The sequence below is a fragment of the Pinus tabuliformis genome, chromosome 5_2, assembly GCF_031772625.1.
Source record: "Pinus tabuliformis cultivar Carrire ecotype Pingquan chromosome 5_2, CPIR1, whole genome shotgun sequence".
Taxonomy (NCBI): Eukaryota; Viridiplantae; Streptophyta; class Pinopsida; order Pinales; family Pinaceae; genus Pinus; species Pinus tabuliformis.
In genome coordinates, this window is record NC_142306.1 from 1,108,799,779 (window position 1) to 1,108,819,834 (window position 20,056).

General features: G+C 42.6%; 2 protein-coding genes across 4 annotated transcripts in view; one reads left to right on the plus strand and one right to left on the minus strand.

The window, feature by feature from the left end:
- LOC149163103 (cinnamoyl-CoA reductase 1-like) overlaps positions 1-20,056 on the minus strand; it is a 244,089-nt gene that overhangs the window by 175,242 nt on the left and 48,791 nt on the right. The gene's annotated exons all lie outside the window — the stretch shown is intronic.
- LOC149163105 (uncharacterized) lies at positions 9,493-12,821 on the plus strand. Its single transcript, XM_089437532.1, has 2 exons — positions 9,493-11,832; positions 11,950-12,821. The coding sequence occupies exons 1-2, from the start codon at positions 10,032-10,034 to the stop codon at positions 12,600-12,602; spliced, it is 2,454 nt and encodes an 817-aa protein (XP_089293658.1). The 5' UTR covers positions 9,493-10,031; the 3' UTR covers positions 12,603-12,821.

Genomic DNA, 20,056 nt, shown 5'->3' on the forward strand with positions numbered 1-20,056 from the left:
GCTAGACTAGGTGCATTTAGATTAAATTTGCATTCTAGAATAACAAAAGCATGGGCAATGAAAGGATGCCATCAAAACATGGTGCCCCATTTGTTTTCTTGTGATGTGCAGGTAATAGATTTGTGGTCCCAGGAGATTGTTGGTGTTCTCATGACCTCCCCATTCGATTACATGGTTTGTTGTAACGAACAAAGTTCATATTGTTGATTTGCGATAACATCGGATGTGCTCTAGCCATGAAAATTGGTGGAGAGGCTAAAGCACATGAGATCTCCAAGACCCAGAATGGACAGATTGTACCCGGTTTGGGAGATATTAAAATAATTAATATTTTTAATGGAGTTCCTAAGTCTAAACTTAGGAAAAATAAAATATTAATGGGTATTAATATAAAACTAGGTTAGAAGGTTCCAAAAGTCATGGATGAAGCCAAATCTAATCTTAGCCATTGATTAGAGATTTCATCTCGGTCGTTGAAGGACCAACGAGAAAAGTATAAGAAGAGGCTTGAGGGTCAACTGGAGAACACACCAGAGTGACCAGTCATTCATTTTGCTAGAACGGGGTTGCTAAGAAAAGTTGAATTAGTTATCAGCGATGAGGGGCAGTGAGTACGAGGCAGAGAGGCAGAGACAATACTGAGATACCAGCGCAGAAGTAGAGAGAGCGAGAGTAGCAGCCAGTCCAGGGTACGCAGAGCCCATCAAAGACAACACGGAGGCCAGAGGTACTGTGTCATCCATGCAGAGGCTACTGGAGTGACACGAAGGGTCCCAGAGGCTGTGCAGTGCCTCAGAGGGCTGACGGAAGTCAGCAGGAGGCTGACACAAAGGCTAGAAGGGCCAGTGCTGAGCTTCAGTTGTGCCATAGATGGTTTCGTGGGACAGGTTTTTTGAATACCTGTTTCTAGATATAGAGGTATTGTTCTCGTGTATTTTTCTCTGTCGAATGAGCTAGTTAGGCACCCAGTTGTACTCAGATAGACTACATAATAATATAACCCATGAATAGCTGCACCGATTTTCCCGCATTGGATTTTTCTAGGGACATTTGTCCAAAAATAACGGTGTCACTTGTGTGCTTGTTTTCTTTCAGTTGATGATCTGTAGATGTTGTGACTATATTGTGTTTATTTCACTATTTAAATGTATTAAATAACTTGTTCGAATTTAAACAAGTAGAAGAAATAAACCAACAAAATACAGATTAAATTCCTAATGGATAGACTTAGGAATTTCCACATGGTATCAAAGCGTGGTTGCAGATCACAGGAGAACTGAAGGCATCAGTTGAGCAGAGCATTTGCAGCAGAATCAGTTGTCCCGAGTGACAGTCACTGATCCTTGCAGAAGCAACAAAGGAAGGGTTGACACAGAGGGACTGCGTCATCAATCTGGGCCAGAGAGAGGCCAGTGCAAAGGTTGAGTAGGGTAGAGAGAGGCTCATGCAAAGCCACCAAAAGCCAAGAGGGTTGACGCAGTTGGCTGAGGGAGCTGATTTGTCGGTGTCGGGATTGCGCAGAGCCAAGAGGCTCAATCCTTCAGTTGCTGAGGCGAAGGAAGTTGTGCGCAGTTTGCAGGAGCGAAGCTGGTTGGGTACTGTGGTTAGAACAGTACGTAACAGGGCAAGACCAAGGTAGAGGGAGTTGCTACCGAGGTAGATTTCTAGCTAAGGAATTCGGATCAGTGTTGCAGTTCCACAGATGATCGGAGAGGAGCAACTTGACAGTTGGCAGAAGGATTTCCAGGAGGGAAATCGGGACTCAGAGGGAGTCCAAAAGAGAACTTCTAGACGGGAAGTAGAGAGACTCAACAAGAGTCGAACCGATAACTTCTAGGAAGGAAGTAGAGAGACTCAGAGGAGTCGACAAAAGAGCCACAAGATGGTAGTGAATGGGCTGAGAGATCAAGACAAGCTGGACGATGCATCCAACTTTGTTGTCTGGAAGGCCAGGATCTTGTCCATTCTAGACAGACATCGTATCAAGGGCTTCGCCTTGAGAGTGATGGCTATCCCAGTTGACCCGGTAGCTAATGAAAGGTACAAGGAGGAAATGGCTAAGGCAAAGTGTATTATCCTTGATGGGGTCAAGGATCATGTGGTCCCACATATTGCCGAGAAGGAAACGACAAAGGAGATGTGGGACACTTTGAAGACATTGTACCAGCATACTTCCGTGCAGAGGAAGATGCTCCTGGAGAATCAGCTAAGGTCATACCAGATGCAGAAGGGAGAGCAGATAGATGTCTTCCTCAGTCGGTTGAAGGAGATCCGTGACCAACTAACTTCCATAGGGGCCATGCCAGATCAGGAGTTGATGGTAAGGACCGCACTTAACGCAGTCTCCGAGGATTGGGAGACATTTGTCCAGAGCATACTAGGCAGGACGAGTCTTCCGGATTGGGAAGAATTGTGGGCGGCTCTTCGTCAAGAAGAGATCAGACGGCTAACCAAGGCGGGGAGTAACAGTAAAGGGGTCAGGAACAAGAAGGAAGAGGAAGAATATTCAGCTCTAGCATCTGCGGGAAAGCAAGAGAAGAGGAAGAAGAAGGACCTCTCAAGGGTCAAGGGCTTCCATTGTGGGGAACTGGGTCACTATGCGAAATAGTGTCCGAGGAAGAAGAGTAAGGGAGAGGCTTCTGACTCGAAGGCAGTGCCAGCAAGGGCGGAGAAAGAAGTCGAGGAGAATGATGATTGTGCCATGAGTGCTCATGTGCCACTTGAGAATAAGTGGGGAGACATCGAGTTGTAGTCAGGAAGACTACAGGCAATGAGGAGCAGGATCCTTGAGGCACCCAACCTCTTGGATTATACCTTGCTACGGGAGCCCCGAAGAGGAGTAGCAGGACTGGCAGATGCTGGTAGAAACGGATGCGGATGAAGCAGCAGAGACTGCTACAGTGCAGGAGTCCCGGGGCAACGCGAGGCTAGCAAGTTGCAACAGTGCGAAAGGCACAGGAGTGTTGTACCAGTGCAGGATGGTACAGAGAGGTGTGCAAGGTGCAAGATGCAGGGAATTGTTGCAGCAGTGCAGAGGTCAGTAGAGGGAGCACTTGTTAGCAGCAGAGAGAGTTTCAACATCGGGGGTGTTTCTAGCCTGACAGGGATGTCAGAAGTTGGGTGGATCAGTTACTTACTTCTCAGTAACTGAGTCGCAGTGCAGTAGCAGTTTGCAGTAGCACGAGCAACATGATGAGAGGGGGTTGTAGTGCAGATGCAGTGTTGGGAGGATGTACTAGCAGCAGCACGGATGCAGAGGGAGTTGTCATACGGATGCAACAGTGGCAGTGGCAAAGCCATGGGCAACAGTACAGGATGCAGTAGTGCGGAGGATGTTGGGCGGGGAGGCCTAGCATCAACACAGGGACCGGTGCGGGATAATCAGTGTGATACTCAGTGAGGAGTATTACTAGAGCACAGTCTTTGCTAAGAGGGAGTGTTGATTTCAAGTAGCATCGGATGTGCTCTAGCCATGAAAATTGGTAGAGAAGCTAAAGCTCATGAGATCTCCTAGACCCAGAAATGGTTTGGACAGATTGTACACGATATGGGAGATATTTAAATAATTAGTATTTTTTATGGAGTTCCTAACTCTAAACTTAGGAAAAATAAAATATTAATGGGTATTAATATAAAACTAGGTTAGAAGGTTCTAAAAGCAATCGATCCAGCCAAATCTAATCTTAGCCATTGATTAGAGATTTAATCTCGGCCATTGAAGGACGAACGAGAAAAGTATAAGAAGAGGCTTGAGGGTCAATTAGAGAACACACCAGAGTGATCAATCATTCATTTTGCTAGAGCGGGGTTGCTAAGAAAAGTTGAATCAGTGATCAGCAGTGAGGGGCAGTGAGTACGAGGCAAAGAGACAGAGACAACACTGACAGACCAGCGCAGAAGCAGAGAGAGAGAGCAGCAGCCAGTCCAGGCTACACAGAACCCAGCAGAGACAACGTAGAGGCCAGAGGGACTGCGTCATCCACGCAGAGGTTACTGAAGTGACGCAAACCATCCGAGAGGCTGCGCAGTGCCTTAAAGGGCTCACGCAGAGGGTCAGAGGGCTGACGCAGAGGCCAGAAGGGCTAGCGCTAAGCTTCAGTTGTGCCAAAGAGGGTTTCGTGGCACAGGTTTTCTGAATACTTGTTTTCGGATATAGAGGTATTGCTGCCGTGTATTTTTCTCTATCAAGTGAGCCGGTTAGGCACCCAGCTGTACTCAGATAGACTGCATAATAATATAACCCTCTGAATAGTTGCACCGGTTTTCCCGCATTGGGTTTTTCCGAGGACATTTGTCCAAAAATAACGGTGTCACTTGTGTGCTTGTTTTCTTTCAGTTGATGATATGTAGATGTTGTGATTGTGTTGTGTTTATTTCGGTATTTAAATGTATTAAATAACTTGTTTGAATTTAAACAAGTAGAATAAATAAACCAGCAGAATATAGATTAAATTCCTAACCGATAGACTTAGGAATTTCAACACATATAATCAGAGGAATGCTCAGATATCAATGTAACAAACAATGTTCGTATACTTAGAGGAATGCTCTGATACCAACGTAACGAATAAAGTTTGTATGCTCAAAGGAATGCTCTGATGTATATGAACTTTGTTTGTTACATTGGTATCAGAGCAATCCACTGAGTATACGAACTTTGTTCGTTACATTGGTATCAGAGTTGTTCGATCCTCTGGCCGCTACACAGAGCCAGTGTGATCCGACCTTTGGCCATCGACTCTTCGTCAACTTCATTGTTGCCACAATTCAAGCGTTTCGCTACATAGTTGGAGGTTCTCCATTCTGTTGGATTCATCGTCAAGCCTTTGGCCATTGAAAAAATTAAGAAAAAAATACATATATTTAAAAAAAACGAGTTAAAACAAATATTAAAAAGAAAATTATATTGGAAAATAATATTTAAAAATATATATATATATATATATATATATTAAAAAAAATAAATAAAAAAATTCTAAAAAATATTAAAAGAAAAAAAAACAAAATAAAAATTACATTAAAGAAATAATAATAATAACAACAAAAACGAAAAATCAAAAACCTAACCTTATGGCCATAGCCCCCTTTCTAGTTGCGACATCCTTCTGAAATTCGACAGCCACCAAGCCAGCTGCCACAACAACTGTCCATCGTGACCATTCCCTCATTGAACATGGGCACCATCATCAGCACGTCGCAATCCAGCCGCAGTAAAATAGCAAGCGTGGCCACAAGCTTACCAAAGCCACCGGGCCGCTATCCATAATGAAGCATCGTCAACGCAATCGTGTCGCCCCTGCAGCGAATTGCCACAGTGGCCGTAACCCCGACAGAATCCCCACACATTCACCACGGTCCTTACCGCCGTCAAATCGGACTGCATCGACCGATCGTTTGTCCCTTCATCGTTCCCTCCTACAACCGCCACCACCGTGAACCACTCAATTGTTGCTACCTCTGTATCGTATATCCACAACACCTCCTTCCGCGGTTGCATGCACAACAACTAGGCTGTACAATTGTATTCTTTAATTAAAAAAAATCACTCAATGTACATTGTACAGTTTTTATAGTGATCATATGAAACACAGACGTTACCCTTAATCTGCGTCCATACGGCTGAAGTCATTAATCTTCTCTATTAAAACTATCATATTTATTCAATCTATATTCTGTCATGGTCCATCGTATCATAGCAATGCCATAAAATTAATTGTTGCTATCTACCGTATCCTATCGCTACCATCGAATTACAGTTTGTGAACCTATCCCAAAGCTTACAAACACACTGTCGACATCATCACGCATCTCAAGACGCGACCCTCCAAACAATTGGTCATGAATTTCCATGAAAGTGTCCATTCGGAAAGTAGATTAAAAAATATAAATAAACAAAATAATAATAATAACAACAAAAAATTGTGATTTACTCTACATTCAAAGGTTATAACTTGTAAAGTCATAAATTATTTTAAAAAGTGTTAAATTTTAAACCTTAAAGTCCATCTCAACAAAACAAACTGGAGACAAACATTGAAGAAAAAATAACGCATTCTAATCTTGAAATAAAGGAAGGAGGGTTTCCAGAAACCTCACGTAATTATGCTTGAGTGCTATTTAGAATTAAATGGTCTATTGCAAGGAAAGATGTTACTATTGCTATCTCGCCTGCGGAAGATAAAAACTATATAAAGCCTAAAATCACAAACCAATTAGTGATTCCTTAGTCAAATATAATAAAAAAATTACTCTGTTTTGGCAACAAAACATATGACAACCAATTTACAGTTAAACATTGGGGATTATACAAACCCGATGGAGCAATCAAGGTGACATTATCTTGGGTTCACCCTCGATGAAAATCTTAGGGTCCTTCATCCTAAATACGAAAAAGAAGTTTTTGACATTTACATACAAAAAGAAAAAAATAACACTATAGCATGTTACATTGAAGCCAAATTCAGTAACACCAGAAAACATACAAGATATTTCAAAAGTAATTTTTCAAGAAGGTAAAAAAATACTACAAAATATGCAAAGAGAAGTTGACAAGATCACAACTCACAAAAATGAGTAAGTTTTTCGGCTTAAAGACCTAGTGAAAAATTGCTGACGCAAATTACGAATCTTAAGAAGGACAAGAAGTCATTGGAAAACAAGGTACAACAACTCATCGAGAAGGAAGCATAGAATGTAAAAATTCAAGTTGAAGAAAAAGGTCCACATGTGTCCACTGTCCACATAGGGTTAGCCTCCCCCTCCCCTTGTCCACACCTTGGGTCGGGCCTGGAACCAAGCCCTGAAAATTGATTTAGCTAAAAAGAAAGAAAAAAAACATAATTTGTACCACCAAATGCAAAATATGACTAGGACATACAAATTTAGCACATGGACAAAAGGAAAACATGAGCTCTACCCCTTATTTATGGCCATCGCTTTGGTTCCTATGGGCCTTAGATGATCCCCCTCCATATAAAGGAACCCATGATTGTCCTATTACCCACCATTTTGTGGGTAATATCCCTAGGAGAAATTTTTTTCTCCAAGATGGTCCTCAGCCAGCAGCCAACAACGCCTTGCAGCCACCAACTGTTGATTTAGGGTAGCATCGGATGTGCTCTAGCCATGAAAATTGGTGGAGAGGCTAAAGCACATGAGATCTCCAAGACCCAAAAATGGTTTGGGCAGATTCTAACCGGTTTGGGAGATATTAAAATAATTAATATTTTTAATGGAGTCCTAAGCCTAAACTTAGGAAAAATAAAATATTAATGGGTATTAATATAAAACTGGGTTAGAATGTTCCAAAAGTTATGGATCAAGCGAAATCTAATCTTAGCCGTTGATTATAGATTTAATCTCGGGCGTTGATGGACCAACGAGAAAAGTATAAGAGGAGGCTTGAGGGTTAGTTAGAGAACACACCAAGAGAGATCAAGAACTCGATTTTCTGGGGCAGGGTTTGCTGAGGAAATTGAGTGAGTGATCAGAGTTGCAACTGAGAGGCAGGGAATACATAGCAAAGAGGCAGAGTTAGTACCAGAAGGATTAGTGCAGAGCCGGGAGAGGGATGCAGAACCTGCTAGAAGCCACGCAGAGGTAGCCAGAAGCTGCGCAAAGCCAGAGAGGGCCAACGTGTGAGATGTAAAGGGTCCAGGGGCTGACGTAGAGGCTCCAGAAGCTAACGCTGGGCCAGAGAAGCTGACACAAGGCCTAGAGGCAGCGCTGGGAGAATTTCGTGGGACAGACTGAGCGCTAGAGAGCTGGATGGGGTGATGCAGTCCCTATCAAAGTGACGCAGAGCAGCAGAAGCTGCATTGTTGCTGTGGGATCATTCATCCAATAATTTAGCCGGAATCTCTGTCTCTGACTGAGAGGTACTACTACCGAGGACATTCTCTATTGGGTGAGCCATTTCTGGCATCCAGGTTGTATTCTGAAACTGCATAATAATAAAACCCTCTGAATAGCTGCACCAGTTTTACCGCATTGGGTTTTTCGGGGACATTAGTCCAAAAACAACGGTGTCACTTGTGTGCTTGTTTACTTTCAGTTGATGATCTGTATGTGTTGATATTGTACTTGTATTTATTTTCAGTATTTACATGGTAAATAACTTGTTAAGTAATTGAACAAGTAGGAAGACATAAATTAGATAGTACAAGAAGAATTTCTAACGGGTTAAACTTAGAAATTCCAACACCAGCTAGCTAGTTGTGCCATCTTCCCCACCACACGAGCCAACCATGTGTTCCCTCACCCATCTGCCATGATCATATGTTTGAAGGTGGGCCTCTCGAATCTAAAGGTTGCCTTGTCATTTGGAAATTGAGTATTATAATTCGCTTATCATGGACACTTCTGGGCATGGATTAATGGGGGGAGTCAATGGAAAGAATGGGCTAGGTTTACGCTTCTGTCCCCTAGACCCCTTTTAGGAATTAACCTTGGATGCTAGTGTTGATTTGGCGTAGCATTGGATGTGCTTTAGCCATGAAAATTGGTGGAAGCTAAAACAAATGATATCTCCAAGACCCAGAAATCGTTTTGGAAAATTCCATCCAAATGAGGAGTTATTAAAATAATTCATATTTTTAATGAGTCCTAAGTCTAAACTTAGGAAAATAAAAATATTAATGGGAATTAATAAAGATAAGGATGAGAAGCTTCTAAGAGATGAGGATCAAGTCTATTTTAGTCTTAACCATTGATTAGGGACTTAATCTCGGTCGTTGATTCATCAACAGAAAAAGTATAAGAGGAGGCTTGAGGGTCAGTTGGAGACACACCAAGAGGAAGACCAGTTAGTTCGATTTCTGGAGCGGGGTTCGCTGAGAAATTCGAACTAGTGGCCTGGATTGCAGTGAGAGGCAGCGAGTACATAACAAAGAGGCATGGACAGTGCCTGAGGACCAGCGCAAAGATCAGAGAAGCAGACACAGAGCCAATTAGAAAGACGCAGAGGCAACTAGATTGCACAGTGACTGGAGGGCCTGTGTGGGTGACGCAGGAAGGCCAAGTGCTGACGGAGTGAGGCAGAGTGTTGAAGCAAAGGGTCTGGGAGATGCGCAGAGGCTAGTTGGGCTGATGTGGAGCCTAGGGGAAGCGCCGAAGGATTTTTGTGGTATTACTGCCGTGTGGTTATCATTGTTGGGTAAGCCAGTTTGGCACCTTAGTTGTATTCAAGAAAACTGATTAATAAAACCTTCCTCCGCTGCACCGGTTTTCCCGCATTGGATTTTTCCAGGGACAATTGCCCAAAAATAACTATGTTGATGTGTTTGATTCTTGTGCGTGTATTTGTTTCTGTCAGTGTTTTACGAAACGGCCGTACCGAAACGGAAACGGCCGTTTCGTTCCGAGTTATTAAAAAAAAATTTGAAACGGCCTTTGACCCGGCTCGGTTGACCGGGTCAGCTATGACCCGGCCGAGTCAGCCAATGACTCGGCCGGGTCATAGCTGACCCGGTCAACCCGGCCGGGTCCCGTCAAAAAACGGCCGAGTCATAGCAGACCGGCTGGGCAGCGATTTAACCAAAAAAAAAATACTTTTTTGCTGATTTGGAGCTGAGTTAGTTAGGGTTTGTGGACATGAAAAGGTTATTGTGATTTGTTAAATGCATTTGGGGTCCATTTCCCCCTCCCAAACTCTATTTAAGACAGCCAAATGCTCTCATTTCACTCACAGCAGTCTTATGCATTTGAGTGAGAGTCTTCTTTGAGAGTTAGTGAGCAGTTCTTGAGCTTGTTTTGGAGCAGCAGTGAGGAGTCTTGGAGGAGCATTGTAGCTGGAGTGAGGAGCTTCTTGGGCAGCCATTTGGAGCAGCATTGAGGAGCTGATTTTTGGAGCAAGTTTGAGGAGGCAGTTTGTGCCTGGAGGTATTTTTTTCCACCTCTATAAATCTGTTTTTACTTATTAAATTTTAGGTGCATATAAAGATAGCTTAGAGAGTGTTTTTAGTCAAATAAATGAACATTGAATCAATTTTTATTTTTATTTTTCATTTTCAGATTGTTTTCCTAGTCAAAAAATGGCACCTAGAGCAAAAGATGCTGCTTGGGCATATGTTGAAATGGTTGATGATGAGATGTGTTGCAAGTTTTGCCATAGGAAAATTAAGTCAGGTCCTGGGGGGATTCATAGGCTGAAACAACACTTGGCAGGGATTAAAGGCAATATTACTGCATGTAAATCCCCCGAAATTGGGGAGATTAGAAAGACTTTGTTGGAAAGCTTTGAAAAATTTCAAGAAGAAAAGACTAGGCAAAAAGAGATACAGGCTGAAATTGGGAGGAAGAGGGAGATACAAAGAATGATGGCTGCCAACCCCCACTATGAGTTTGAGGGTTCTTCCTCTATCCCTCAAACTGATGCATCAAACCCTTTCCGTTATGTTCCTCCCTCTTTTGCTTCTGTTCAAGATAAGGGAAAGGGTAGAATGAAGGGTGATGGGACTATCAAAAGTTTTTTCACTCACTCAGGCTCCTCTCCATCAGATGCACATGGTCCTGAAGTTAGTAAAGGTCTTTCTCAGCCCACTTTAGATGACCATTGGAAGAAAGAATTGAGGGAGACTGCTTGTGACTACATAGCTAGATGGTGGTATGATGCTGATATCCCCTTTAATGCTGCTCGTTCACCATATTATGAGCCTATGTTTGAGGCCATACATGCTGCTGGAAAAGGCTTCAAAGGCCCTACTATGCAAGAGCTAAGGGGGTTTCGTTTGCAGAAAGAAATTACATCAATTAATGAGTATTTGCAAGATTTCAAGGAATCATGGGCAAGAACAGGGTGTACCATCATGTCAGATGGATGGACTGATCAAAGAAACCGTACCATCATAAACTTTCTTGTCTTCTGCCCACAGGGAACCATGTTTTTAAAATCAGTTGATGCATCTGATAAGGTAAAAGATGGCCACTTGTTGTTTCAGCTATTGGATGAGGTTATTCAGGGTGTGGGGGTGGCTAATGTTGTTCAAATCATCACAGACAATGCCTCTAACTATGTTCTTGCTGGTAGACTGTTAGAGGAAAAACACAAGACCATCTTTTGGACCCCATGCGCTGCACATTGCATAGACCTCATGCTTGAGGATATTGGGAAATTAGATTGGGTCAGAAACACTGTAGATAATGCCAAAAGCATAACAAAATTTATCTACAATCATACACTGGTTTTGAGTGTCATGAGGAAACACACTGGAGGCAAGGATATTATTAGGCCTGCCATCACTAGATTTGCTACACATTTTTTGACATTGCAATCTATGCTTTCCCAACATAGAAACTTGCAAAAGATGTTTTCCAGTGATGATTGGAATAATAGCAGTTGGTCTAACAAACCAGAAGGCAGAGAATTGAGAAGGAAAGTCCATGATGAAACTTTTTGGAGAAAGGCAACAGAGATTGTGAAGGTTGCTGAGCCACTAGTTAAGGTGTTGCGGTTGGTGGATGGGGAAAGGTTGGCTATGGGCTTCATTTATGAGGCTATGGATCAAGCAAAGGAGCAAATAAAGGCAGCATACAAGGATAGAGTGGCAAAGTATGGGCCCATTTGGGCAATCATTGATGAAAGATGGAACAATCAACTCCATCGCCCTATACATGCAGCTGGGTATTTTTTGAACCCACGGTATCATTATAAAGCTAAGGAGTCAGGAGCTTTGAGGGGGGAGGTCAGAGATGGACTGGTTGATTGCATTGAGCGCATGGTCCCATCGGAGTCTGATCAGCTACTGATACATCAGCAGGTCACATCCTTCAGCAATGCAACAGGTACCTTTGGGAAGAACCTAGCAAAGATTGCAAGAGAAGCAGATGAGCCAGGTAAACAAAAATTTCAATTTTCAATTTCTCAATTTCAAGTTAGATATAATTTGTAATTTTGTTGAGCTTCAGCCTTCATCTAACTCATAATTCATTACACTCCTATGTTTTTTGCAGCACAATGGTGGGAGGCCTTTGGTGGCCAGTGCCCTGAATTGCAAAGGTTTGCAATTCGTATTTTGAGTCAAACTTGCAGTGCATCTGGGTGTGAGCGCAATTGGTCTGTCTTTGAGAGGATTCACACAAAGAAGAGAAACCGTTTGGAGCAAAAACGGTTGAATGATCTAGTTTTTGTCCAATACAACCTTCGGCTCAGACGGAACCAATTGCTGAACAAAAGACCTGATTCAGATCCCATTGTGTTGGAAGACATTGATCCAACATCAGATTGGGTAGTGGAGAGTCGTCTACCAGAGTTTGATCCTGATGAGGATCTTGATGAAATTGATGTTGGAGATCCACTGCAGCGTGTTCAGTTGAATGCAGATCCCAATCCACCAGCCTCAGTCTCACAGCCAGCTAGTAGGACTCCAGTTGTAGGTGCTTCGCCTTCCTCTGCTCAGCCACGACAGAAGCGCAGCCGCATTTGTACTCTATCTCAGCTTGCATCTGCTGCACAGCCTAGTGGTACTGGTACTGGCACCACTTCTACAGTTGCAGTTGGAGACGATGATGATGAGGAGGAGCCATGGGGCCCCTTGTCTGGCTCTGATGATGATGATCCAGAGATTGGTCGAGATGATCTTGGCTCCTCTGGCAGTAGCCAGTAGCTACTAGCCTCCTTGGTTATTTGTATTTTGTTTTGACTCTTGAGTCTTTGATCATGTATGACAGACTACAGTTGACTATGTATTTACTATTGCCATTGGGTACACCGTACCATTTTGATATAATGGATTGGTTCATGAGCCTACTTTGATCATATGTTGTCTTCCATGTATATTATAATGTTGTGTGTTTGGAAACTTGAATGAAAATCTTTAAAATTATGTTTAAAATATTTAAAATTATGTTTTTTTATAAAAAAAATAAATATTTAATGTATTTTTTACAACGACCAAGTCATTGAAATCGAGCCGGCCGAGTCATTGCCGTTTCTGAGTCCGAGTCCGAGTCGATCCTCGGCCGAGTCCGAATCCGAGTCCGTTTTGTAAAACATTGGTTTCTGTATAATGGTGTGATGTCTACAGTAGAATTTATTTTAATATTTACTGAAGGGATTTCGTAAATAAATTATTGAAAAATAAGTAGGTAAAATAAATCAGTTGTTGCATTAATAGAATTTCTGTTTAGAAATTTTCACATGGTATCAGAGCAAAGAATCAAAGACAGGAAGGGAAAATCAATTATGGGTCAAGATCGTGATGCAGAGGCATACACGTTAGAAGACTCGTGCAGATTTTCAGAAAATTGCACAAGAGATAGAAATTTCGATTTCTCTATGTTGGCTTCCAGATTGGAAGAAGAAGTTGCTTGCGTAGCAAGATCTGCATCATCAGGGGTATGGTCTATAGACAATGGAGCCTTCTAGCATATGACAAGAATCCAGGAATGTTTCTCATATTATCAGGAGGAAAGAATGAATTTTCAGATCACCATGGGGAATAAGGCAAAGTGTACTCCAGTAGGGAAGGGTAAATAGTTTTTCAAACAGAAACAAGAGAGCGGTTCCCAGCTACCAATGCGCTGCATGTGCGAGGACTGGGGATGAACTTATTTTCCGTATCACAACTTCAAAGCAAGGGCTATGACATTTTCTTCATTAAGGAGAAAGTATACATAAAACACCCAAGTTGGAAAAAGAAAGTATAGATTGAAATCAGAAGTAACAGGTTGTACAGGTTGCAGCTAGAATCACCATTGGCACTGATAGGCCATAATGGAGACAAGGATTTGAATGAACTATGGCACAAAAGGATGGGACATTTGCACCATGGGGCTCTGAGAATTTTCAGGAAAACTGTAACAGGAATTCCAAATCTTAGTACAAAACGAGATGATGTGCTTTGGGCAAGTATGCCAAAGCAGCATTTCCTAGAAGTACAAACAGGGCCAAGAGTGTACTAGGATTGATACACAGATATTTGCGGACCAATGTCCACAAAAGCTCTTAGTGGTATCGAATACTTCGTCACCTTCATCGATGACCATTCCAGCAAAACTTGGATTTATTTTCTGAAAACCAAGGACGAGGTTTTCTGTCGATTCAAAGAGTTCAGGGCTCTAGTGGAGAATTTGACAGGAAAGAAAATAAAAGTATTGCGCTCAGACAATGGTGGAGAATATGTCGACAAGGACTTCACTGACTTTAGCGCTAGGGAGGGCATCAGAAGAGAGTGGACAGCTCCTTACAATCTAAAGAAGAATGGAGTAGCAAAAAGGAAGAACATGACTATCATGGAAGCAACTAGGGCTATGACGTATGATCAGGATACGCCAAAATTCCTGTGGGCAGAAGCATGCAGCACGGCAGTCTATGTCCAAAATAGAACTCCTCATAGGGCATTAGGCAAGATTACTCTATTGAAAGTCTTCACCGGGAAGACACCTGAAGTTAGTCATTTCAGGATATTTGGGAGTTTAGCATATTGTCGTATACTCGAGGAGAAGAGGAAGAAGTTAGATCAAACTGCAGAGAAAGGATATCGAGTGGGATATAGAGAGAACACTAAGGAATATACAATCTATCTTCCAAGGAGCAGGAAGGTAGTAGTTCGACGAGATGTGAAGTTCATGGAAGATAGGGCCTTCAGAAAATCTCAAGAAATACCTTCCGAGGAGCAGTGAAAAGATGAGCCGTTGATCAAACCACTTCAACCAGTGGAAGCCAGTACCAAGAATTCTCCTTCAGAACAGAAGGAATCACAGGAAGAGGAAGAGCTAATAGAATCACCTACTACCAGGGGAAGAATGAGTCGGGAACTCCGACAGATTCTGCAGGATGCAGAAGATTTCATCGGTGCACCCAGGAACAATAAAAGGGAGCGAAGACAACTAGATAGATATCAGGCCTTAGTAGCTCAGGATGGGGAACCTTCCAATTTTCAGGAGGCCGCTCAACATCAAGTTTGGATGGATGCGACGGTAGAAGAATACAGCTCTATAATGGTGGATGATGTCTGGCAAGTAGTGCCTAGGCCTCAGGACAGATCAATGGTAGGTTCGAGATGGATCTACAAGATTAAATACGTTGCAAACGGCAATGTGGAAAAATATAAAGGCAGGTTTATGAGTAAGAGGTATGCTCAGAAGGAAGGAATAGACTACGAAGAGACCTTCGCCCCAGTAGCCAGGTATACATCTATTAGAACCGTGATATCTCTTGCAGCACAGATGGGATGGGAGATTCATCGGATGGATGTCAAAATGGCATTCTTGAATGGGGTGATAGAAGAGGAAGTATACATTGAATAGCCAAAAGGCTTTGAGACACATGAGAAGAAGTCTCATGAATGCATATTGAAGAAAGCCTTGTATGGGCTCAAACAGGCACCTAGAGCATGGTATGGTCGAATTGATAGCTACTTGCAGAAAATGGGGTTCGTCAAGAGTGATGTCGATCCCAATCTCTACTATCTGATTGTAGAGAATGAGCCTCTAGTCCTAGTATTATATGTGGATGATCTCTTCCTGACAGGATCATTCAGGCTCATCGAGGACTGCAAGAAGAATCTAGCCACAGAGTTTGACATGAAGGATTTGGGACAGAAGCATTATTTCCTGGGGTTGGAAGTTTCGCAGTAGAAGGGTAAAATCTTCCCTAGACAAGGGAGATATGCTATAGAGATACTGAAGAGATTCAGGATGCAAGACTGTAGGCCGATGGCTACTCCAATGATCACCAACTGGAAGAAAATTGATGCATCATAAGACAAAGATGTCGATCCCACCTTATAAAAGCAACTCATAGGGTCGCTGATGTATCTGGTAAATACCAGACCAAACATTTGTTACATTGTCAACACCCTCAATCAGTTCATGGTGGAATCGAAGAAGGCTCATTGGGCAGCAGCCAAAAATGTTCTCAAATATATACAGGGAACAGTCGAGTATGGACTCTTGTACACCAGAAGTAATGATATCAGATTGAGTGGTTAACTAATGCAGATTGGATTGGACGTTTTGTGGATCAAAAAAGTACCTATGGGTACTGTTTCAACATTCGATCAAGGATGACCTCCTGGTACAGTAGGAAACAGAAATCCGTAGCTCTAAGCTCAGCTGAAGCAGAATACATGGCTGCTAGCACAACTTCATGCGAAGCCATATGGCTTAGAAAATTGCTTGTAAAGCTATTGAGAAGAAGGATGGAGGCGACCAAAATCATGTGTGACAATCAGAGTTGCATCAAGCTCTATGAGAATCCAGTATTTCATGATCGGTCAAAGCACATTGATAATTGGTGTCACTTTATCATAGACTGTTTCCAACGAGGAGCTGTACAGTTTAGCTACACTCCTACAGGAGAACAGGTGGCAGACATCCTTACCAAGGCCCTTGGAAGAACAAAGTTCAGTTATTTCAGGGAGAAGATGGGGATGGTAAAGAATCCATTTCAGTAGCAGAAATGGATCAGGTGTTGCAATGCAGCAGTTAGCAGTGCTATGGGCAGCATGATGCAACATTTGAGAGGGAGTTGCAGTGCAGAAGCAGTGATGGGAGGAAGGACCAACAACAGCACGGATGCAGAGGGAGCTGCAGTATAGATGTAACAGTGGCAGAGATAGAGCCATGGGCAACAGTACAGGAAGCAATAGTGCAGAGGATGTTGGGCAACAAGCCAAGCATCAGCACAAGTACGGTGTTGGATGATCAGGGTAATGTTCAATAGTGGAACATTACTAGAGCACATTCCTTGCTAAGAGGGAGTGTTGATTTGGGGTAGCATCGGATGTGCTCTAGCCATGAAAATTGGTGGAGAGGCTAAAGCACATGAGATCTCCAAGACCCAGAAATCATTTTGGAAAATTCCATCCAAATGAGGAGTTATTAAAATAATTAATATTTTTAATGAGTTCCTAAGTCTAAACTTAGGAAAATAAAAATATTAATGGGTATTAATAAAGATAAGGATGAGAAGCTTCTAAGAGATGAGGATCAAGTCTATTTTAATCTTAGCCATTGATTAGGGACTTAATCTCGGTCGTTGATTCATCAACAGGAAAAGTATAAGAGGAGGCTTGAGAGTCAGTTGGAAACACACCAAGAGAGAGACCAGTGAGTTTGATTTCTGGAGTGGGGTTTGTTGAAAAATTCGAACTAGTGGTCTGGATTGCAGTGACAGGCAACGAGTACATAGCAGAGAGGAAGGGATAGTGCCTAAGCACTAGCACAAAGTTCAGAGAGGCAGACATAGAGCCAATTACAAAGATGCACAGGTAGTTGGATTGCACAGTGACTGGAGGGCTTGCGTGGGTGACGCAGAGAGGCCAAGTGCAGACGCAATGAGGTAGAGTGCTCACGTAAAGGGTCTGGGCGCTGCGCAGAGGCTAGCTGGGCTGACGTTGAGCCTAGGGGTAGCGTCGGAGGATTTTTGTGCTATTACTACCGTGTGATTATCTTTGTTGGGTAAGCCAATTTTGCACCCTAGTTGTACTCAAGAAAGCTGATTAGTAAAACCCTTCTCTGTTGCACCGGTTTTCCCGCATTGGGTTTTTCTGGGGACAATTGTCTAAAATAACTGTGTTGATGTGTTTGATTCTTGTGCATGTATTTGTTTCTGTATAATGGTGTGATGTTTGCAGTAGAATTTATCTTAATATTTACTGAAGGCATTTCGTAAATAACTTATTGAAAAATAAGTAGGTAAAATAAATCAGTTGATGCATTAATAGAATTTCTGTTTAGAAATTTTCACATCTAGTCCGTTGGGATCTCTTTTACTTACCATTTGGTTCCAGGGATGGTATTTCACGGGAAACATAGATTTTGGTTACGTGGTCCCGCTCGCTTATCTGCTTATACTACCCTCTTTCCATTCATTAGTACCCCATCCATCATTTTTCCCGCCTGGGTCCACATTCCTCCATTAAGTACACATACAGTTAGCTTTCCCCTTCCCCTTGCCCACAACCTAGGTCATGGCCTGGAATGAATACCGAAGGTTGATGCAGCTGAAAAGAAAGTTAAAAGCATATATGGCCACAATCAACAGGAAAATGTACCACAAGATGCAAAAAATGGTCAGGACAAATACATTTAGCACATGGGCAAAAGCCAATATATGAGCTCTACCCCATCATCATGGCCATCACCCTGGTTCCTACAGGTTTTATGAGTCTTCTTCATCATATAGGAACCCATGATTGTCCCAACCCCTAATGGGCGATGAATTTCCCCACCTTAAAAGGGGGATTTCACTGCTATATCTTATACATCATGCTCTAACCCCTTGAGCCCCGAGTAGTTAATCAAAGAAAATCATAAAAAGGCAAAAGGCATAAAAGAAGGGTGGAAAAATCAAGGTCGGGGCACCTCATGTACCACAATTGCTCCCTCCTATACATTATAAACCCAAGTGTGGACTTCCCTCTTATTAGCTACCCTTGCATCCCAACATGTGACCCAAGGCTGCCCCTTCTCATCCCCTACATTCACCATATCTGTCACATGCCACCATATTTTGAAGGATGTACCTTGAATATTATCCCATTTAGAAATAGAAACCTCCTAATAGGGTACTTAGTTAACCCCATTTGGAGTTTAGGAGACATTGGCACATCCCGAAGCCCATTATGGAAGGGCAAGCCATTATGAAGTCCCCAAATGTGGTCCATGATTAGGTAAGCTCATTTACTCGATTTCTCTAATGAATGGTTGTACTGGAAGGCTAGGGAATGCATTGGATCTTATGCAGGATTGTAGATGGTTTCCATTTGGGGTTTGGTCTCCCTATACCGGCTCCTAATCCTCCAGAGGGCTAAATTGGCACATGTAGGGTGAGCGTTGAGAGCCATGGGCCTCCACAACAGCAGATTGTACTCCATGGATCCCCATAGCCATTCAGAGATTCCTCGTGGTTCACTTATTAGATGAGGAGGATGCACCTGATCCATCATGCCCAACTGGCCCAAGATCTACACCATAAACTTGGAAGATGATCCAGGCCTTGCACGATGATGTGGCATCACCTATACCATCATCCTAGCCCTTGCAGGGGATCTACAAGCATCTTTGATTTTTTTGGAGACCCATGAGGACACTTGTGAGCCCCCACATGTCATTTGGAGCACCACAGGTTATTACAAGGGGCCAACCCCTTCTCCACTGCTTTTGAGGGTCCTATTCTTCATTGTGGCACCCATGGACCTCACTAGCCCTCTTATAGGGCCCTACGACATGCATAGAATATTATTTGACCTCTTGAGAGGCTTACTTTTTCATTTATGAGCTAGTTTCGTGGGCTTGTCACCAAAAGTTGTATTATTAGAACATTATATTATTTTTGGGGCTTATGTAGGCCAAGGAGGCTAATTTGAGCTCCCAAGTTGTGTATAAATACAAGTGAAATGAACTCATTTTCTCATCATACCTTTGGTTTGGATCTCTTATCTATCTTGAGATTTTCACACTTTTTCTAGAGGATGAATTGGAGCTTTATGGATGAGTTTTGATGTGTGGATATTGGTCTATCTTCTCTTGGAGCTTTTCTATTGTCAATTGTGAATGGTTGGGTATACTCTATTACATGTAAGTACCTGCTTTTTCGCTGTTCTAGGGCTAATTGTTGCATGCATTTACTGCTTAAATTTATGGAATTTGTCTCTATTGTAGCATCTTTGAATGTATGGGCCATGTAATATAAGTGAAATATCCTAGGAGTAATTCTATCAAATAATTTGACCTTGATAAGCCATTCCTTTTGCACATCGAAGTATAAGAGTTGCAAGGTTGCTTCCTCTTGACCTAGAAGGCTAGTGAAGTGATCTTGAGGCCTCCTTGACTGTGAACCAAAAAATCCTACTCATACTCAAAATAGACTCCATTCTCCCAAATATTAAGGCACTGATCTACCAAGGGTGGTCATTAAAAACCATATTCTTTCACCTCCTCCCAGGTCTAGCCACATTGGAGTACCTAGGGCATCAATTTCCCAACAAGCTAGCCATAAAAAAAGTTCGATCCCCTAGGGTCTTGCGCTGGCCTTTCCTCTAGCTACCCTCCAATTTTAAAGACATCCGACAGTGGAGTTGGGAGAAAAGCCAAGCCCTAGCTCTGGGATCAA